This window comes from Sprattus sprattus (assembly GCF_963457725.1).
Source record: "Sprattus sprattus genome assembly, chromosome: 18".
In the NCBI taxonomy this organism is placed as follows: domain Eukaryota; kingdom Metazoa; phylum Chordata; class Actinopteri; order Clupeiformes; family Clupeidae; genus Sprattus; species Sprattus sprattus.
The window spans coordinates 17,668,502-17,692,137 of NC_137916.1; the positions used below are offsets into that span (position 1 = coordinate 17,668,502).

Genomic DNA, 23,636 nt, shown 5'->3' on the forward strand with positions numbered 1-23,636 from the left:
CGCTGCCCAGAATGCAACAGTACATATCTGAAATAGTGGCTTTCAAGGCACTCAAGGGAAAATCTATTTTAAACAATACTGGGTTAAATGTAAGGAAATTAAGGATCCAACATCAGTCAATAAGTTAAATGAACATAGAACACAAGTAATGAAAACAGTTGGGTAAAATACAGCAGCACTTGTAGGTGAACCTTCATTAAAAGGTTATTGATTTAGTCACACGCACACACACACACACACACACACACACACACACAAACACACACACACACACACCTAAAAAAAAACTTCAGAGCTCACAACCAGTTGTGTGATCTACAATTAATTTGACACACACTAAGATTTGGATTATATTTCCACCTAAACAGGTTCTACGAGCATGCAAGCAGATAAAAAATAAAAGGCTGAACTATGCTCTGTTTTTAAAATGAAGTGTCAAGTGACAAAACAACCTGTACAGACATATGACATATGAGAGACATATGACTGCTGATATCACTGCTGTACACAATACTGTTCTTTCTACTGAATATGATAAGCCAATGGCTTTGCAATCAGTCATGTAACACATACATAATTCATCAACAGTAATTAAGTAATAATCAATTATTATCATTATGATGGCACCTTAGAACACAGTGGGCCCCTATTTCATTGAAGAGCAACAAGCAAAGTTTGTCAATAAAGCAATCGCTTGGCGTGGGAGCATTGCGCTGACTCACCCATGTTTGTGCTTAGGATTTTGTTAATTAGCAAAATGATTTTGAGAAGTTATTAAATTAGATACTGTGATGTGGCCCTTTTTGTCACTTCATACCAAAGTAGGGTCATCATAAAGAACAATAGCTCCTCGCATCTTGTAGTAAATGACTTTTGAATATTTTCTAACACTAGCAAACAGCAACAATAGGAAAACCACCATAATGACCGCAACATTGAAAGCCCCATGCATTCGAGAATGTGCAATGTACCTTTAGAAAGGAGAAATCTACATGTTCATTTTGAAATATGGAAATGAAGACAAATCCAAATGGATTAATATTAAGATGTATTTTTTAGGTGTGACCATGCCATCTTCGAACACTCACAGCCTTTCAGGGGGGCAGACGTACAACCCACTCTGAAGGCTAGGTCACAAATTAAAACCATGTGATGACTTCTTCAAGGTCAGGTTTATGGAAGTCAAGACCAATTTCATGACTAGTTATGAAACTCACTGATGCTTTAATTGGCCAATAACACAGTATATTAGTCAATATTTGGCCTGCTTGCTTCATTGAAACTGAGTATTTAACATTTTAACTGATGAGTTATTTAGCTGATCTTATTAGCTGACATTAATTAGATCTGAGGGATTCTTCACACAATCGCTCTTTTTATTGTTTATTTCATGCAAGCTAAAAACAAGTTCTGCGTGTCAAGAACAGCTAAAAGGGGCTCAATTAACAAGAATGCTCGTGAGTTTTTCAGTTCTATTTTTAGACCTAATAAACGTGGGGCACTCCAACAGGGCATTTGCTGTGCAAAAACAATTCTCTTCCAGCCTAACCGAGAATCCTGAACTCCTTCGGCTGTCGGGCAGGGCTAACAAAAGGAAGCTGGTCTCCCTCTTGGTAAAACCATTCCAGGGCTAAAAAAAAAAGGCCCACAGAGAGTGAGGGAGCGTCTGCAGCAGTGGCAGCCTGCAGGTCAGCTGCCCGCCCAGCGCAGGGCTTGGGGGGGTGGGTGTGGGTGGAGGGGGACATTCCCTTTACCAACACCACCCCACGCCCACCCCCTCCCAACCCCGCCATGCTCATTCCTTCTCTCCCTCTCTGGCAGTCTCGCTCTCTCTCTGTTATGGGGGCAGTGGTTGTAAGTTCTCAGCTGCTTAAAGCTTACGTGAAGGTTCCACCGAACCAGCCTCATGGCCAGTGCAGTGGAAGTGACAGAAAGCAGTTTGTTTTAATGCAATGGTTCACTGTCCAGCTCATGAGTCCAGAGTAACGACAGACAGACAGACAGACAGACACAGACAGACAGACTTAGATAAGATACAGACACATGGAGGACCCACTTTGCTCAGCTCTGGCCGTAACTCAAGGCATCCAGACAGACACACCCAGTAGTGATGAGTGGAGTAAAATCAGAGGACTGAGGAGTGAGGGAAGGGGAAGGAACTGACCAGACTCTTCAGACATGCCACTGAACACGGGCTACTCTGACACCACACACAAGCTTTTGGGCATATTTTTCTAAGGTCCTGCCATGTCAACCATTCTTTATTTAAGATCAATTTTAGACATTTAATAGCATCTAATCAAACTACCAACTGTGACTTAATGCCACAGAAGATTTTTTTTAAATGTTTTAAAAACTCTCCCTGTTACATAGTTAGGTAAATGTCAGTAACCTGTGCAAACTTATAACCAAACACATCACTGCTGCAAAATGCAATGTCTGCTGACTTTTACAGAAATGAAGGTAACAACCAAGCTCACCCAGTCACCCCTCTCCTGATATCCACTGATACACACACACACAGCCAAGGTTAAGTCATTCTATGTTTCCCTAAAGCTGACAACCTTGAAACAGAGGGGCAACATTAATCCTGAAGCTGGCCATTACTGTACTGCCAGACCATAGAATAGTATGAAAGTTTTTATTTGATTTTTTATGTTTACAGGAAAACCAACCCTGATCCTAATCATCACTAATACTAAATGGAGAGGAATCCCACTGTTACAACACACACAGATGATCAAAACTATACACTTCTGCGACTGTGCTGAGGCGTGCAAACACAGAACCTGCTGTTCTGCCTAGAGCTTCTCCGCGATCGCAGTCAAACTTTAGCTGCCCAGGTATTGCTGCACAGTGCCAACACCATCCAGCCGTTATTAAGTAATGAGCAGTGCAGAAGGGCCTCGCAGAATCAAAATGGTAGAGATAAAATAGCTATCGTCTCCATTTTTAATCACTTTGGATTAGTTCAATGACAATACACATCAATGCAACATGTGCAACATCAAAAAAACTCCTCAAGGCTACAATTTGCTTATCAACATGTTATAGCAACATGAATAAACCACTTCAATGCTTCACTGCAACAAGAACATCTATAATCTAAATTTAAAATAAATACTTAGCACATAAAGTAGAAAGCAGCCTAAACCTTAGACACCCCTTATTTGTGTGCATTCTAAAAATGATCTTAATAGTTACTAAGAGAGAGGTACCGGAGAAGACTTTGAACGGTCACATGAGAGCGAGAAAGCGTGAGGGAGATCGAGGGAGAGCGTGAGAGTGAGCGAAATCAGTGACAAACTGTGTTGTGCAGTGCAACTGTATGGGCTGTAAGTACTGGAGAGAAGTGAGGGTAAATATTTAATGGAAGCTATCTAAGCACCAGCAAGCATGAGAATCAGAATGAAAAATTAATTGTTGGTGCAAAAGTGCAAAGGTAGATCATAACACTTCTCCTCGAGCCCCTGCGGAGTCCCTGTCCTGGAGGTGTGGTAGAGGGTGAGGATGTGGTAGAGGGTAAGGAAGAGGGTGAGGGTGGTGCTGCACCATCCCAGCCTGGCCAGTGTGGCTTTCCATGGGTTTCCTGAATGGACACCATGAAGCTCTCCATGAATGTAATACTGAGCCCGATGCTTAAAATAGCCAGACAGCCTTCACTGAGAAACACAGCAAATGCAGGGGGGGGGGGGGGGCTGATGGAAAGAATAGTGAATAAGGGGATGGGAAGGCTTGTGGGTGAACAAAAGAGAGTGGCGATTGTGTGTGTGAGTGAAACAGCGTGCGTGTGGACACATGTATGAAATTTGGGGACTGACTGTATACTAGTTTATATATAAGTGTGTATGTGTGTGAGGGAAAGGAGGGGGAGGTAGAGAGAGAGAGAGAGAGAGAGAGAGAAAGCGAACAAGAGAGAGGGAGGGAGAGAGAGCATGAGTGAGTAACAGAGAGTGTGCATACAGTGTGTGTGTGTGTGTGTCCTTTTATCCTGGTCTTGGCTAACAGGCATGTGACACGCAGCGAGTTGTAGGCCTACCAAGCCCTTAGTCCAAAAAATGCTGATCAAAGGACAGCTCGTGTGTCAAAATGCTTTCATCAACACTGCAATAAGTGCAACAATACCAGCAAAACTAAAAATAACCTGTGGTCCATGTTGGAAAACTTGCATTTCCTATCAAAATAGTGATCAAGAATGCAGACACACATATCACTAAAAGAAATACCCAGGCCAGTTTAACCTGAAGCTGTGCTGGTTTTTTCAACTGATTTATGAGAAAACAAATGATTGTTCACCACGTGAGTGACCTCGATCCCCACTTCATGGGGCTCTCCATAAGTGGGTAGAGTAATTAAAGAAAGAAAGAAGAATGTCTAGCAACCCACTCTTACCTTCGCAAAAGCTAGCAATGCCAAATTCAAAATCGCAGGGATGCAAGATATTTAGCAGTACCCTCATCTTCACAGAGCCGGCTTGAGGCTCCAAAGTAGTGTTTCTACTATCGGGCCAGTGCAAGCTATGGCTAGGGCTAATGGATTAGGGGTCTCAAGTCACAAGAACAAACAAAAAACAAAAAATTGCATTTCTACTGTTGGGCCGCTAGCCCCGCAGTATTTCCCTAAACACCCGCCTATTACATGCGGTCTCGGTGTAAACTTCACCCATCTAGCCCAGCAGGAAGCTCAGGTTGAGGAATCATGCTGTAAAGTCTGGATGCCAGGCACCTACGACCTACAGCAGAATAAAGTTAAGAAAAAGAATATAATGGAAACCGAAGGGGCTGTTTTGTTTGATGTTGTTGATCTTTGATCGGTGGAATGTACAGTAAACACTTTAATAAAGCTTATTCTTCATATCGTAAATAGACTTGACAGGTTTCTCTATTGCTTAAAACTGTCATCATGTACTGGAATAGGAGTTAATTTGGCAATCCATACCACAATAAACTCATGACATGGCTTTAACATGAGCCATCTAACAGCACAATAGCAACCTAATATTACAGTCTCAGTTATAAAGCGTATGTTTAAAGCACACTGTCGGCTAGCATAACATGCTAATCATGCCATGCAATAAATTGGCTTCAATGATCATCCGATCTGAACAGTAATGTAACACCCATACGTATTGTGCAGGTGTTTTTTGTAATGAAATATGGAGATTTATGTGATGTCAAATATGATAGTTGGTTTGGTAGTTGATGCTCACACTGGTAGTGTCGAAATTTTTAACTGTTAAAGAGGCATATTCAAAAATCATGTTGGTTGTTGCAGTTGCACCCTACTTGGTCAAGTTACCATGGTACATTTTTATCAGCCCAAATATAAAAAAAGAACCCATTTTTCATGTGCTGACCAGCTCCAATTATTCTCCATTTTTTTATATATATATATTGCTGGTAGCGTGTGGTTTATTTGATAGTTACTTGTTATCCTGGTGCTGAACCTCTCTTACCAGACACCGCTAACCCCGCCTTTCACCTTGACACCGCCTCATACACCAGCTAACCCTATTTGGTCCAAGGGTGGCATGATCAAGCTCCGGAAGTGACGACAACAAAAAAAAAACTAGCCCTGGCACACACTAGCTTGCCCGCATTTGGCCTGAAGGTGGTAATGTGGTTAATAACTGAGTGTGTTCTAGGGGCCACATTTCTTATGCACGTCCCAGGACTCCGGAGAGTGGGCTGCTTAATGGAGGAAGGCTAGTCTTCTGACCCAGCGGTTACCCTGTGGGGTTCAGCATGGAGAGAGAGAAGGAAAGAGGGCGAGAGAGAGAGAGAGAGAAAGAACGAAAAATAATAGATGAAGGAAAGAAAAGAGAGAAAAAAAAAGGTTCCATCATGTTTGGAGCTCAAAAGCACCCCTTCCCCCTCATCTCCCTCTCTATCTCTCTCTCTCTCTCTCACACACTCTCCCTCCCTCTACCCCCTGCGAAATTCCACAACACTAAAGACGAAAAAAATAAGTTAGGGTGCAAAGTCTTTCCCTCCGTTCTCTTCAAGGCCGCGATGAACAGTTCCCAACCTTTAACTCGACCCTTGACCTCAGCGAGGACTGGGAATGATCTGGAAACAAAGTCTAAAAGGAGCCAGAGGCCATATAGGGCCAGCACTGGAGGTCAGACTAAGACAATCAGACATTTCAAAGGTTTTGAGGTTTTAGTTCAGGACCAGGCCTCCATGTTTATGGAAAATGGCCTCTTCAACCCACCCCCACTCCGTACTTTCAATTTAAAAGACCATTTATGATCAAAGTTGCATGCTTGTGCACAAACAGAATAGACATACCCTGAACAGACAATGTAAGACACAGAAGTTACATGGTAAAGTTCATGTTGGATCATGCACAGTGTAATAATATATGTAGTTAATATAGAAACACGTTATGTTACTAAATATCCATAACTGCCAAACATGTACCTAGACATGCAACTTGCAACTGCAGTGATTGCAAATATGTGCCATACAACACACTGAGACGACGTTTAATATTCCTAAGCCAAACCCAGCAAATGTGTTGAGTAAATCTGGCTGATATAACAATTTCTAATTAAAAAATAAAAATTAATTTCAATTATGCAAACACTCATGTCCAGAACGATTTTTAAAACGTGCAGTGTAGGTGACATACTCCGCCATGACGGACCAAAGACGTGTATTTTTATTCATTTTTAAATTATAACTATTTGTTTCACACAGTGTTCTCGGGTGATGGTATACGCACAGTTTTACCGTTATTACATATGCTCCAACTAGGCTATAGTCTAACCTTTCGTGTGTTTTTTTTGTGGGCGTATTCTGCTCGGGTGGAGTCGGTGTCGTGGGTGGTAATGGTAGGCAGGCCAGGGTGAGAACAACAACTCTGGAATCCATTTAGTGGTATATAAAGGGGATGTGTCTTCAGTCTGGGTCAAAGTTCGCGCTTCACTCAAATATGACCTGCACTCCACTGCAACGAGAAGATGGAAGCCGAGCAAGCCTCCATTTTGTGAGTAATACTCCGTTGCCAGCTTGAGCCTGAATCATTGGCAATTAAAGCCTGTAGACGGCGAATACATGACAAACGAAATTGTAACTATTGTAAAAAAATAAATCACTCTTGTATAAACTGAACTTTTACTAAATAAAATACAAAAATCAAGGTGCGAGATTGATTTTTCACATTTTGGCGACTAACAGAACGTGTGACTACAAATAAGTGTTTTCATCAAATCTGGAGTGAATTTCATTAATTTATGTTTACATGTAGACTGCAACATGGATCGTTCATTGATTTATGCCTAGGTGTTTAAAGTCACATCTTGGGTCAGAATTCTAAGAGCTTTGAGCATCGCACACACACACACACACACACACAGGCGCGCGCCATTTTGTTAACTGCTGGGCCCTGCAGTGGTGTTCTAAAAGAGAGTGCAGAGCACCCCTGCCCTATATTACATCAGAACAGCTTTCTGCATGGAAGGACAGATCAGATATAAAAGTAGGCGACTTCAACCCATGGTACGATATTTCCCAATCTAGAACATTTACATTCTACTAAAAATGTCCCTCGCAATCGGTAGCGTTATGCTCAACTTAGAGGTAATAGGAGAAAACTGACAGGGATGCGCCGAGGTGGGGTAACATGCAGGCTTTTTTTCATTTTCATTTGTATTTATGTAGGCCTAAACAATGCCTGATTTTATTATTTACATGTATGATACGTCGTTTAAATTACTAATGAAACGTAATCAATAAATAGATAGACAGTCATATAATCACACCACAGTCAACCATTAAGGTAGATCCGCGATTATCAATACACTTTTAGTCGAATTCAACGAATTGCTCATCACAGTACTCTAGCTGGCTCTGCGCTTAAAAAAAAAACGGTGTTCGTACACAGTCCTGGCTCTGTAAATGAGAAACATAATGGCTCAGCCGGAGCCATAAACAATTCTAGCCAATCAACACTTTGCTTGTAAAGCAGGCAGGCCAAGGGAGGGGTGTAGTTTGACTGGCTGTTGAGCTCAAATAGCAACAACCTTTTGCTATAACCGCGGACTTCATCTTAAAATTGTTAATTGATTACATACCCAATTATATCAAGAATTGGATACGTTTGTATTTGTTTGATGTAGAGCAAGGGATTAGACGATATAGGTACTTAGATGGACAAGGCCTAAGACACACACTCTCGTTTATGACTCTTATTCTTTGACTGACAACTTGCTTCTGTCATGGCTTTCATCTGACCAACATAAGGTTATTGCAAATCACTATTAGAGCGATCCATAGGAAAACTGCCGGACACAACGTTTATTTCCTTTTACCGTAGTCACCAATTTGAATGAGGCAAATGAAACCTGTCCTCGTCCTAATGCATGTCATTTCAAATGATCTGATCTCCCCTAATCAGGCGGATATTCATGCAGGCTACATCATAGAAGCCTATGCAAGAGTCGACCTCAACCATGCGAGCAAGCGAAAAGGTAGCCATCTTCATTTGACAACGCCCAAATACCATATAACAGTCAGATGAAACCCAGGGGAACGTCCAGTATTACAGTGGATTAATATGAGTTTACATAAGATGTGTGCAATAACTATTGTTTGATAACAGTTCGGTGGATAAAAAGAATGGTCAAAAGTTATCCTACTATCCACGCCCCTCTGCCATTTCATGCCAGACTAGGATAATGGTGTGAGTGAGAGTCAAAGAAATTATCTTATGTTTCAAAGCAACGAGCTTTCCTTGATTAATTAAGGTAAGATGATTGATTAATAAAGCAGGTTATTCGTAATCTCCATCGTAAACGCACATTAATACCAACATCAGAGAATAAACATGTTATCTAGACAACTACAGTGATTTCTTCACTCCAAATGCCAGAATGCTGTGATTGTAACACAGAGTGCATAGCGCTTTGTATCGGTCTTTTTGACTGATGCTTTTAAAATACCAATTGGCATATGAGAAATCTTTTCGTGTGCAGCTCCAACTATGCAGCGGCTTCTCGCGCACACCTCCCCCACAGCTCGAGCGGCGCTCGTTACAGCCCCTCGCTGGCGTCAAGGGGGATGCCTGCCTTCATTCATAAAGTCAGTAAACTACTCGAGAGTACTACAGCATCGTGAAAGAGGCGGTGCGCGGAGCTGCAGCACCGCCCACCGCAAAGAGACAGAGGGGGTGGATACAGTGAACAGAGATGGAGGCTCGACCATACAAGCACATCGGGGGGAAAAAATGAGAGCACGCTGAAAAGTGTCAGTGCACTATGATAATAGCCTAATACACCTGTGTTCAACATGCCCTAGACCAAAATAATAATTGGATTGAGACGCGGACAGGTGGAATTCAGTCACATTTCGCGCAAATTGGTGGATGGACTTAATCATTCCGTGCTGCAAGTATTCCTCAAGCTTTCCCAAACGTCATACAATATTCCTTTATGTCCTCCTGAGGCATCAACCCTTAAAGTAAACGCACGATTAGATCGCGGTTTCACCCATGAGAAGTCCTGCATTTCAGGGTTAGTCAATAATAGTTAGTAGCCTACTATGCACCATGGCTCTGCTCGTGTAAAGGAACCAGAACCAATTTATCAGCTCTAAAGCGTTTAATACATTTAGCCTAATTGTTCAACAACATCATTCTCAAGACTGACGAAGCTATCTTTCATCGATATCCAAATAAACCAACAACGACGTTTTCCATTAAAACAGCTTTTTATATTGTAGTTTTGCGAGCTTAATAATGAAAAGCATTGAAAAGACAAAAATATAAACGAACGAAGAAAACTAATTAAACCAACATTAAAGACATCAACTAATGTGAACAAAATGTGGACAAGACAGCACAGCCCCGAGTGAAAGACATTGCTGGGAGACGTCACGACAGAGAGAATGGACTTTACACGTTGCTGTTCTTGAGCAAACATCATATCAGTAGGCTACGATGGCAATATAACAATATGTTGCAGAATCAGTACAATACGATGGCAAGCTCCACATCTAAAAATTACTGTTTTGATTTGGCTGAAGTATTTCTAAACACCAATTCTTTCAACGGTTGCATTTTCACCATATCTTTGTAAAGCATAATGTAAAAGTGCCTTTAAACCACGTTTAAACAGTAACGATCTTTTTCTTAGATGACTGAAGAGTCTCACCACATTTGTGGTAGACTGGCCATGTTGTGACCCATGATTATTATCTGACACTGGAAAATACTTTTACATTGCAGGAACTCACTTCACGTTCAATGAAGAAACATTTAGACAAAAATCTAAGCATGATTTTAACACTCATAACTATAAAATGTCCAGCTATTCAAAATGATTTTATTACAACTGTAGGCTACTGTGCAATATTCACAGGCTAAAACTGTATGTAATTAAATTGAATCAGTTGATCAGGAAACACATTTATTGATAGATGTCTTGTAAAAATCATGGAATATTCCAAGTGTTTTAAAATATTTATGCACTACAGTTGCTAATCAAACTGATGTAGAGACCTTGTTGATGTTTTGTGGTACATCACGGTGGCAAATCCTACCAAAACACACTTGCGCACTGCAAAACCAATGTTTACGAAGAAAAAAATTATAATAATCAGATATTGAAACAAACAGACTATAAATGTGTCCTATTTGTCTTATCCTTAAATAATTTGGAAAACTACACATTACAGTGTATAATCAAATCAAATTTTTTTAACTTGAACACCATAACAACCAAAATAACCCGTAATAAGCAACTTTTAAATACATCGTTGAAGTCGATACGGGTGGTGTAGCACAGCTGACAAAAGTCAGGTGAAGACTCACTCAGGAGTGATGGCCCATGTGTAAAGTTTCCTTACAGAGCTTTCTCAAATCATAGATTTGCACAATTGAATCAAATATTCTTTTAAGAGTATTAGCAATGATTTACAGACACCCTCAAACATGCACTCAATGGCTCCTCAAAATCTACAAGATCCCACTTAAAGATCATCAAAACAAAAGGTACTCTGAAAACACCCCTACACATTTTGCCTTTCCACAACATTAAAAAGTGAGCCAAATCTGAAGGACACTCATGAGGACATCTTCTGTAAAGGAGCAACTAGCATCTTCCAGTCTCTCACAAGGAGTTGCATTCAAGCTCTGAGTTGTCTACGTTCAGGGGGGAAAAAGGTGCGGGTGGGTGGTGTTCACCCTTCTATGGGTGTGACACATGTGGCTGACTTTGTATGGGTTCTCAGGGCTGGCTGCTTCTAAACAATGTCCCCCAAAAGTGGAAATGGGCACCAGTACATGCCGAATCGCCACAGCAGCAGCAAAGCTGCATGGTTCTCCTCTTTTGTCTCCCTTAAAACAGTTAAAACTTTCCATGTTTGGAACAACAACTCCATTAAAGCGTCATGACACATAGGCACTTCTTTCCTTGCCTCTTCTGTCACTTATGTTCATGTCCTCTACATGTCATTCGTTTCCTTCTAACTCGATGACGATTTTATCTGGTGCAATTGAAACTCCATGGCTCCATTTATGTCCTTGATCAGCTGTGTTATAAGCTTTGTACAAAGGTGTTCTAAAATGAATAAATGCAAACTATGGACTTTGATTTTGGCATCAGAGATCTACGTGGCAGAGTAGACATGAATCAGGGATCAAACATTTAGCCAATAGCTCTTTGCAAGGTGTATTTATAGAAAGGATAACACAAATATGTTGAATCTGCTGTGAAAAAATTAACCCTGTGAACAAAAGATAATTTGTTTTGCCTGAAGTTTCCATTAGGTTCCAGCAAGTTCTGTAAACACTGGATGTAGTATACCCTTGATAGACGGTTTAACAGTGCATAGATTGGAAATAACTGAAGATTGTATTTAATTGTGTGAACAAGCGCTAAATGTTTAAAGATAGACCGTGTTACCTGTGTCTCTAGACAAAAGTGTTCATGCTTCTCTTTAATTAAAAACCACAGTAATCATTGTATTAAGGAGTTGGTGAAGAAATCATGAAAGTGCTGAAAGTGGAATGCCATGCCCAAAATGCCAAACGTAGTGAAGTGCTTTGCTGAACTGACTGTCAAGGGAATCCACTTGAGCTAATGTTGTCTAATTGTCAGCCAACCCCATTCAGTAAATGGCCATATCCACAAGATGTGACCAGCACATTCACATGCATATGCACTTGGGTCAGTCTTTGCCATGCTGTGTGATGGTGAGGTGAAATGCCTGCCTGGAGAACGCATGACCACATGTGGGTTTATGTGAGAGAGAGCGCTGGGCCCCACCTCTTCTACTCTCGGATACCCCTTCCATTCACTTTGGCTCTGTACATACGTATGAGTGTGTGCGAGTGTAAGTGTGTGCAAGTTACAAAGTTAAAGAAAGAGGGGGGGGGGGGGGGGCGCGCGCAATACCAGCACATGCCTGTTTGGCAAGTCTTGTGACCTAGGGACTCCATTTTAACTGATTTAGAGTCAGAGAGAGAGAGAAAGATGAAAGTGTCAGAGGCAAATTGTACACAGGGAAATGGCACAAGGGTGATGGTAATACCATGGCTCAAAGTGTCCAAAAGCCCATCACTTCATACATTTGACTTAACTTAACACATAATTGCAGGAAATAGGACTCATCTGTAGGAGCAAATAAAGCCCAAAACCCACAAAGCATTTCTGCTTGTTTGTACATTTATAAACAATTACATTTTATTAAAATGGCACCAACTGTGTTTATGAATGTAATCAAAAGAGTTAAATCAAATCAAGAGTACTGCAACATGCAGAACTTATGAACCTGTGTCTATTCATATAGTATACTTTAAAAAGGTTCACAGAATATGTTCCTGCATTGAATTTGTTGTCCTGCGGCAAGATGTCCAGAACAAGCACGGTTTTCTGCTGCATAAATGCTCCAAATTAAAAGAACTATTTAAAACTATATAAGCTTGCTTGCTTTACATTTTCATTACTTTTATGAAACCAATCCTGTGCTACGCAAATCATTATTTAACCAGAGACCAGACCCAAGCCATTACTTTATTTTGCATTAACCTATGCCACCACACAGTTCTTCTGCCATTGCCCTTTTGCTTAAATGCCATCAGTCACAGATGCAGTTATCAATTGTGGACATTCAGTTTAGTGGTGGGATTACAGTGCATTTAGGCATTCAGTTTAGAGATGGGATTTCCATTTCAAATTTTTCCATTTGTTTGATTTCATGTTGTTTGTTTTGTTTGTCTTTATGATTAGCATGAATTAGTCATTAACTATTACGATCGATCAAGGATAAGCTTTCAAATATGCAATTTTAGGAGGTTTGCATTTAATGTTTAATTTGGCAATTATTTCACAGCCACTATAGGTCACAAATTGATCATTTTTAACTACTTGGTTTCTAAGTTCTAAAAAAAAAAAAACAGAAACCAACACCAGCAGTTTCAATCTACACTCCACCCCACATCCAGACTTCTAGAACATACAGCTACATACAAGAATCAATTTGAAGTATGTACAAACTTACTATATTCGTATTTGTTTCCATATTCTTAGTAATCCTATTACTTACATTTAACTTAAACAGTTTTACAACACATCTTTTTGGTCTATGCATTACTGTCTGAAAAGCAACATATATCCATTGGGATTCTTCATGGACATATGGAAAGTGTGCCATAGGTCAAAGCAAAAGTTCTAGTCACCAAACTTGTTTTGATTAATGCGCAAAAAAACGAGTACATATTAAGTAGAACTGAAACCATATGTACCAGACGCATAGCTCACGCAGAGCTATTTCCTGGTTACATTTTTTTTTGATAGTTCATTAGTGGTGCTGCTTAACAACAGCAAAACATCTTTATCTGCCACCTGTGTGCTTATTCAACCTCTTGTCCCTTTCCGACACCTCAACCTGATTGGACAGCACAGGACATGTGGCCATTTCTGCTGCCAATTCCCCTCATTTGAAAAACGGATACAAATATGTAAAGAATTTAGGTTTAAGAGGCACCACCCCCTACAAGTTATTCCCCTACCTCCCTGATCCTTCCCCTTTCTCTCCTTCTCTATCTCTCCCCCTCTCCCTGTCCCCCCTCCTTTTCTCTTGTTCCTTTGGTAGTGTTTACTGTGGCCTTCGGCTGGGGCAGAGCCTATGATGGGGGCCGGTTCAGGAGGCACATAATGAAAGGGTTAGAGGTGAGAGGGCCACAGCCTTCGCTTAAAAAAAAAAAAAAAAAAGCCAAATAAAGATAACACTCTCTCAGACGTATGGCCTTCCATTTAAGATTTAATCGTACATCATATGACAAAGTACCGGATTTGAAAAAAGCATTTTCCATTTATTAGTCACAGGTATCAAGCTGTCTAAGCTGCTTATGCCAAGGACCACAGAATCTAAAATTACCAATGCATTAATAAAACACTTGTCAGTGTGTAATGTGTTAAATCAATATAAAGAAAATTATGAAAACAAAGAAAAGAAAGTTTTCCCTGTTGGCCAGCACAGTAGAAAAGATGTTTGGTAAATCAACAGTTCTTAAAGAACAGGCATTTTCCCCACATAGCTCATATATCCATGTTAATTAAATGACAAATGCATTCTCAGAATCACTGCAGGAGGAGGGGAGAAAAAAAACAGCCAGAGGAAGCATGGTCCTCCCTTCTTCCTCACAAACTGACTTAATCAGTATGGAGCCAAACTGCTTCTAGAACCACCTTCACTAACAGGGTGCTTCGCCGGTCTGATTTAATGTTCACTGTGTACTGTGGAGGTGCCTCAAAATGGACCCTCCTCTCCCTCTCAACACCAACCTCCGCCTAAAAACACCACCACCGCCACGGCCGCCATAGGAGGCTCCAACCGCGCCCCTTCGTCCTCAACCAAACGCCTGCAATCATTCCTTGCACACATTCCACAAGCGCCGCCTCTTCCGAATGCTACAATAGCGTATGGACTATAGCATGAGTTGGTGTGCTCCCACTGGAGTGAGTGGGGGATGGGAGTTGGACAGGCTAACAGGGTGTGTGTGTGTATGTATGTGTGTGTATAGGGGCAGGAGGGGGGGCGGGGCGGGTTGGTAGTTGGTTTACTTCTCTGTGTCACTGCCAGGTTGTGGCAATTTGACCTTTCTACGTAATGGGAATCACTACTCGTCTACATTAACTCAACACCAACCAGTCAACAAAAGAGTTTGAATTCAAAATGTAATGGCTGGTATCCCTCTCCACATACACTTTCTCATGTACCAACCCTTCCCCTTTTTTTTTTACCCCCCTCGTCACATTTGCAACCAATTCTCCTTTTTTCCCCTCATTCTATGGCTTCTTCCGGGTCAAAGCCTTCACATTTGTATCAAAGTGCTCTCTGCGGTGGGCACATCTAAGTGACTGTGTGTGTGTGTGTGTGTGTGTGTGTGTGTGTGTGTGTGTGTGTGTGTGTGTGTGTAACCGTGACCATGCAGGAGCGTGAGTGAGCAAAGTGTTTTGGCTTGGATGGGGTGGGAGGTTGGAAAATGGTGACGAGGGCTAGTCAGAGGCAACTCACCAAAATTCGAGAGAGCGTGAGCGGGGAAGAAAACTGAGGTAGAGAGACTCAGCTCCTTTAAAACAGGACAGATGGTTCTAAATGGGGGGAGGGGTGCATGCTGGTGAAGCACTAGTCTATAGAGGGGGGAGTGGTCTTCAAGAGAAGGCATACATTTCTCACCCCCACTCCCCCTCCTCCCTTCCCCTCAACCATCCCCACCCCTCTACAGATCCGGCCACACATGCAGAGAAATCCCCAAGTTCTCTCCCAAAGCGCTCTCTCTCTCCCTTCATCTTTCAAATATTTATCCTGTTCTGGTTATAGTGTTATGATGGCAGAAAGAGAGACACAAGTCCACAAGAAAGTAGATCCATCCAACAGCCTCCTACATCTACATCTCATCTCATCTCCACCCCCCCCCCCCCCACACTCACACACACACACCTCAAACGGAAGAGAGAAAGAGAACGACTGTAGGACAAAGACAAGGTGAGAGGTAGGCAGAATGAGAAAGGAAAAAAAGGAACTGAAAAAAGAAAAATCAGAAGCATACATACGTCCAGCCATCTTTTTTTTTTTTTTAAGCCGAGTGGCAGTCACATGTGAATGTGTGCCGTAATCACGAGAAGGACGAGCCCCCATCCCTCCCTCAATCCTTCTCTCTATCTCGCTCCCTCTCTCTCTCTCTCTCTCTCTTCCCCCCTCTATCTCTCCTTCTCTCTCCCCCACATTGTGTTTGCAAGCGCGTGCGACCGCCTCTCGCTGTGTCGTCAACGGCTTCTTGCGGAACGACTCACAGGTGCTCCCCCTTCCTGATTGGTCGCACCCCCTTGTGCTTGCCGGCCCTTCCCCCCACTCCACCCCCTGCCTTCCGTAGTACTACGGCCGTGAGCTGAGAATACAGAGAGGGAGGGAGGAAACGAGGGAGAGCGAGAGAGAAGGACAGAAATAGGGAGGGAGAAAGGGAGAGAAGTAGTGGAAGCAGCAGGGAAGGTGCCTGTAGAGCTCAAAGTCAATGCATGCGACCACTCCATGCTTCTTCAACTAAATACCAATGCTTTTAAAAATGTGTTTAAAACCCACAGTGTCAAAGCCTTTACTGGATAAAGCACTACATAAAAAAATATCCTCAATCTTTGACAGACCTCTTAGTGTTTGGACATTTTGAACATAAAGCAGTTCCTTTTACTGACCTGGAATTCAAAATGCAGAAGTTTTGAAATCGTTCATCCTAGCATTGCATGTACTAACTGCATACAATCAAGTTTACACTGCACGGGCATACAAAGCCTTCATGTTTTTATTGTTTACTAGTCGAGTTCATTTTTCCTAACCTTAATGAATAAACAACAATCTCTTCAAACTAAAGCTGTGCTTTTCTGTGCCACATTTACCTGTGACTGTATTTTGCATGCATACATCACAGAATCACAATTCACGTAGTAGATATTTCCATCTCATTCATTTAAATATCGCAGCTTGCTATCAGTATCTTTAGGAAAAGCAAATTGTAATGGGTGGTTAGGGGATAAATGCTTGCAATTACTGAAGAGTTTTACTAAATAAACAATTACAGTAATGAATGTAATCAGGTTTGGGGGCACAGATGGCTATTCTGGGTATTTGGTAAAAAAAAAAGCACTGAGACATACAACCATTTGACATCGTTGCTAGGACCATTACAACCCTACAGACAAACTTCATCTCATACCCTGATCTGTTGGATTGAGGTTGGTTGAGACCATTGTTTTAATCAAAGAATTGCTCTCTTTCTATTTGACACACACACACACACACACACACACACACACACACCAAGCAAATGAGTAAACTATGAACAATGCTTCACTTCTACTGAAATTAGGTTCTTTAAAAATTAGAAACATACTTTATAGGGAATTGTCATGCATATCCTGACCACCTTTCATTACTAACTTGCATTTATTCACAAATATGACAGAAAGCAGTTATTCTTTTTTTACAGACGGGGACTTCACTTCCCCCTCTTCCCCAGCACAAGTTGACGTTTCTCATACTCCCCACACACATGGTTATATAAGGTGGGCCAGGGAGAAAGCACACAAGAGTGTGCACAATAGGAGAGGACTTTGCTACTTAAGACCATTGGCCGCTGGTGAAACTTTTTGGTTGAGGGGGTTGGTTCTGCCAAGTAAAAATGGCTGGATTTAGCACCACATATTGTGGTAGCAGACAGCTTTTCTGATCAACAAAAGGTTTTGTTTGTCTAATTCAAATGTCTGCATCACCATCAGTGAAAAGGGGTTGTTGTTAAGATGGCATCAGCATCACTACATGACATCACATAAAAGCACCAAACTTGTACCATCTACACTTTTGCATTAAACAACTGTGTTACTGTTTAAAAATCTCCTTTACCTGGCAAGACAAAAATCTGTTGTAATAATTTAAGTATTTAGTACACATACTTATCTTGAGTTGTATATGAATTACATGTCACATTGTCTATGAATTACAGATTCATTTTAGCCACTTAATTTCTGGAACATTCTTTAGTGCACCACTGTCCTTTATACAGAATAATCTCAGAAACACAACAAACATGCACCACCGAAACTATCACCACAAATCCATTAATATGATCATAGTCAAACTTTACAAAAATCACTGGTAGAACATTGGCTATACATTTTAGCCATCAACATTGAACAGCTGTGAGAAGGGGAAGGAACAAAAAGTCTCCTTTAATTCATCGTACTTTTATGATGATACTATGATCTACAATATAACTTAACAATTCAACTATTTCTGCCAGTTTTCTCACTCGAAACTTCCCCTCATTTTCTATCGTGATATAGTCTGTTTAGTAAATTACCAGTTTCCCCAGACAACGTCTCATGCCAATGTTTGTTTTGAAAGTGGCAGCAAGGATAAGCTGGACCTGAACCGTGTGAAAGCTAAAACAACCTATTAGGATTCGGTCAGGATGATCCTCAGCTAAACTTGGAAGTTAGCAAGCAGACCTTCATTGCATCATCAACCTAATGATTTCATTGTGCTCTGATGCTAAAATCAGTGGTAAGATCCTAATATTGATTCTGTTTGCGGACACATTAAGCTTATTCCAACAGGCCCATGCAAGGTGGGACTCTGGTGAGCAAGTACAATGATTGGGCAACAGTTTGCTTTCAGAATGTAGTGATTGGGTTACAGAGACATTCAGTACTGTAATGTGAAACTTTTTTTCATCCATTTTTCTTTCCTTTTTTTAAGTAAGGGGGGGGGAGGGGGGGGGGGTGCAGGTCATTCCCCACTATGTACGAGAAAGTACTGGAAAACAGTACTTAGCTGCACCCACCATCTCACAAAACCCAGGTCTCCTTCACCAACCAACCAACCACACACACACACACACACACACACACACACACACACACACACACACACACACACACACACACACACACACTCTCTTCTCCCCCTGCCCCAAATTCCCTGGAATGATAAGGAAGTCTGTCACACCAGAACCTGACCTAACTGCATGGAGCATACACAACCCCACCCCACCCCCCTCCATGTTCCTCATAAAACAAGAATCATAAGTTCTACATCAACTAAAACCCAGTTCAACTCCTGTGCATAACCACTAGGCCTACGTTTTAACTCTTGGTAGACATGTTCTATTCATCTGCGTAAGAGAAAAATATTACAAGGGTTGTTCATATAGGCCTATGTGAGCCATATCATATGCATGCATGTGCGCACATGCCTTTAAAAAAACCGAAATGTGCATCAAGCGCACGAGTGAGACACCGAATAAGAAAGCAAAGGTATGTCGACAAATTTAGACACACCACCGAATTGGTGCAAGTAGGCTTATTGAAATTATTGTACGCTAGAGTTAAACAGAAAACTAACTATTTTACATATTTGAACTATTGGTCTGGACAGTGAAAATGCGAAGCGTATTAACCTGTGCGATCACACATCTTACATGAAATACCCATGACGTTTAAAATATATAGAATCTGCTGTAGGCTATTTTTCAAAATAATATGTAACGGACGACGGGCGTATTACTAAGGATTCATATTCCCAATTATCTGCTCATCTTGCAAACTACGTGTCATTCTAAGCATGTTATACAAATACATCAAACGTCGATTTTCCGAGATTCTTAAAATCAACAACGTTTTCTGTGATCAATGTTATGCCCCTGTGCTCTACATCCGTGTAGGTTACAGTGGAGGCCTACGCCATTTTCCAAAGCAGTGACGTTAGTCGACTTCTTGCAATGGGAGCGACCACGTGTCTATGGCAGCTATAACAAATGTAGCTTCCATGCAAAGGTTACTATGTATGGTGTAAAGCATTTATACGTGATGCTGTTTTTAATTCACAAACACGTAACTCAAATGCCTGGAACAGTTTATTTACAATTATATTTCCTGCCCTACAACTACTGTTGCATTTTAGTTATATGACACCACCAGATTAATAGTTTTCTTGTTAGTATGTCTCAGAACAGCAAGTGTCCCATATCTGTGATAATATTATGAATCCTTGCATGCGCCATACAACTACAGCTAAACTATGAATTGAGACTGCGCCCTAGTTGCGCTAATTCGCAAACATTTATGTGCAACATCCTTTTAGAAAATCATATAGATGACTAGGGGCATGTCTTATTTAAAAACTTAACAAAACTTGATATGTAATATTGTTTACTTTAATACAATAATTCTCGAAGCCTACCTACACCGTCCCACCACTTGCATTCCATGTTACGATACACGCCATTTATATTTTCATTAAAATACCCACAATACGAGTTTGTTTGTGTCCTTATAGCCAATGGCACTCGAAATGATGGGATTATTTTCAACAGCAAAAGCTGACAGTAAAAGAGAGTTGTTCGGGGCGGGGGGGCGAAACCACCATTTTTACTCCTGATATTTTGAATATTAAGAACGAAGAGCCACACCGCTACTGTATGGGTCTCGCAACGCTTCCCATTTTTACTATTCTTTAATTTGCAACCATATTGCACGAAGAACCGGCATTTAACAAATCAACATAATTATTTAATTAATAATCGCATGCGCTCTTAACATCTTCATGCCTGTGGTATTTCATGGACATGGAAGCCTTTGTTAATCTTAACCACGACCTCGCCATTACACAGGTAGATCCTGACTAGAACTAACAGAACAACCGTCAATTCTACAGATATACTTCAAGTTAGATCTGAAATGTAGGCTACACTATGGACAATAGCCTGTGAGGCCTACCAAGTCGACAGTGAAAAAAAATCTTGCCAGCAGATGAAAAAAAAACTAAACAATCAAAGCCATTTTAGTGATGAGACGACCTAACAACGAGTTGGCTTGATTAAAACGTTTCCGTTACAAATGCATGTAGGCTATATACCGTTAGGGTTGGTAAACGTATTCCAATGAAACTATAAAGTTACACGTTAACCAACACCCAGGCCTACATGGTGGCAAGGCCTTGCGAGAAGTGAGCATGTGCTGGTAGAATGATGACGTTGCAACCATTATTCTGAAAACTGTGTCATATCAGCTTCCCATGTCTCATGAACATACAAATAGCCGATACTCCAAATCACATCACCATATACAATATGATTGACATCTAGGAATATAAAAAGGACTATTTGTATCAATGCATTAGTACGTTATTTACGTAGATGAATAACCTGAATCTTATCTTTGTCTGTTAAACGGACTACTTATTTTACGACAGGCTATAGGCTACATGGCGAGTGTGAGGTTTCAAATTGTGTACATCAACAACAACCTACATATCAGGATCACTTTAAGAAACAGCAAGCTCTTTTCAACACTCGCCCCACCAAACAACCAGGTTCTTCTGAGTAGCCCACGTAAAGAGATGCAGCAATCCAACTGTTAGGCTTATTAAAAAAAAAAAAGCTAAATACCTTTGCTTCTTGGGGACAGAATGCTCGACCTCAATGCGTTTGCCGTGGAGTTCCACTTTACCTGAAGAAAAAACAAATGTTTTTGACCAAATGTATGCCACTATCGTCTTGATTCGATTTGTGATAGCCCCAAACCTCATAGACTGGTGTGCAGCGAAAACTTCATATGCCCCTCTCAAAGATCGTTTAGGGCGTAATATCGAATACATTGTTATTTGCTATTATTGTAACAAATTGTATCGTAGGGGTTCAAACAAGGTAGGCTACATTAAGGGCTAACAGAGAGCAAATGGGTGAAAAGTTACAGACAGGCCTACAGTAATGGTAAATAGTTATTCAACAATTGCTTTATTTCATTTACTCCATCAACTTCTAGATACTTATACGGCACATAACTTGGGGATAACATTGACATAACTCGTCGTACACGTATACCATACCCCATATTTTCAAAAAAAGCTTATTTTAATTCACAATCAGATGGTAGCACGTTGCCATTTTTGAGACATGATTTAACATTTCGTAGTAACAGAGGGTAAGTGCCTGGAACTTCTTGTAATGATATATGTTACACACAAAAGCATGGCGACCTTCGCGCTATAGAGCACATCACATGCTACATATGTTGAAAATCGCCAAGATACATTTTAGCCAAGAGGGCCTAAATGTGACCCATGTTCGACAAATGTATTATTCCATCACACAAATGGCGTGTGGTTGTTTCTTCGTGCCGGGTAACTATTGGTTGTATTGTGTGTTCGTTAAACATACATGAATAACGTAGTATTTTATCTTGACTATAGTGTCCTATTAGCCAAAAGGGGGAGGGGTGCGATTTGATTCTATAGCTGAAGCGAGCTTACAGAATGTTGAACCAAGCAAAGCTTCCAAGTGGCTTCAGCGTTTGAGCTACAATGAAACAGTGTTCAAAAGAGGCCAAAATGTAGTGTATGCATTTGAACACCAATGCCATTTTCCTCATAATGTGCTCCAGTGTAGAATGTTTGGCTGTAAAGACATTTAAAACTGATCATGGTAGAAGAAAGTCGTTGCTACATCGGTGCATAGCCCCTCTCGTCGAGTTCCTTCTCGTTCAAAAGTTTAATATCTTGTGGAAGCACATTACCTTAGAGACCTCGTTTCAATTAATTACAATTATCGATATGGATTATATGCTTGTATTTCTCCATCTGTCTTTTAGAAGTAGAATTTGGATTCGGGACATGAGACGTCAAGGGAGTGGGCATTGAGAGTCCTCTATAGCCTATAATTCACATAGTAGGTAGAGTCACAAGTGAATCATTTTATAAAAAGGCAAAGGTTGACAGAAGGTTTCATAAGATCCAATTAACTTACCAGAAAATGTTTCAATGGCTTTCATAGCCCATTGGTCGTCCGGGCAATCAACAAACGCGTAGCCAGTTTTCATGAGAAACTGTCCAGAGTATGGAATCTTGTATTCATCAAAGGTTTTGACCAAGTCCTCTGCAGTCACGTTTTCATTCAGATTTCCAATATAAAGCTTGTTCATGGTGACAGTATCAGGCTCTCCAGTGAAATTAAGAAATCAAAACAAACAAACAAAAAAACTTGACCGAAACGCTCTAAATTATATCACAAGAAACGATAGGCTATAAGGCGACTGCACTATACAAAGCACTTGTAGACGGTATCGAGCTGTACGTAGAAACGCAATTTTAGAATTCAAAACAATATCCAAAAAACAAAATGAGAAAAGTTCTGCTAATAGTGGACTAATGCTAGTCTGATAAAGTCCAGTAGAGAATTGGAGAAACCTTGAATGTTGCCAACCCAGGCGAATTTCTCGCAGTGTAGAAATGGTATCAATTTGAATGAATTTGATGGTGGTTATGGTGGAATAGTGGTAGAAGTATGGCGGGATCGGGAGAAATTCTTTCCTCTCTCTGCCCCTCAACCTCGAGCTGTACCCTGCACTGTCACAGATCCTTCTGACTAGTGATGGCACCGCCTCTAAACCGACTCGAATTTACTAATTTTTTGTTTGCAAAGAGGAAACCACGTGGTCTCGGAGTAGCTCGAAAGGGCCGTCCCTCCTCTCTGAGCAGCCCAGCGGATGGGTGTGCTGGAGAAATGAGGCTTGCTATGTGCAATGCGTTTTCACGTTCTGTTGTGGATGAGCAATAAACATAAGTAGTGCACAGTTGTCAGAA

General features: G+C 41.0%; 1 protein-coding gene across 1 annotated transcript in view; it reads right to left on the minus strand.

The window, feature by feature from the left end:
* Window positions 1-22,975, minus strand: part of igf2bp1 (insulin-like growth factor 2 mRNA binding protein 1) — a gene marked incomplete at both ends in the record, with an annotated part of 42,048 nt that extends 19,073 nt beyond the window's left edge. Inside the window, 2 exons of the mRNA XM_080856193.1 lie at window positions 21,445-21,505; window positions 22,801-22,975. Of these exons, the coding sequence (XP_080712319.1) occupies window positions 21,445-21,505; window positions 22,801-22,975 (236 nt within the window). The remainder of the gene's footprint in view (window positions 1-21,444; window positions 21,506-22,800) is intronic.
* Between the last annotated feature and the right edge of the window lie 661 nt (window positions 22,976-23,636).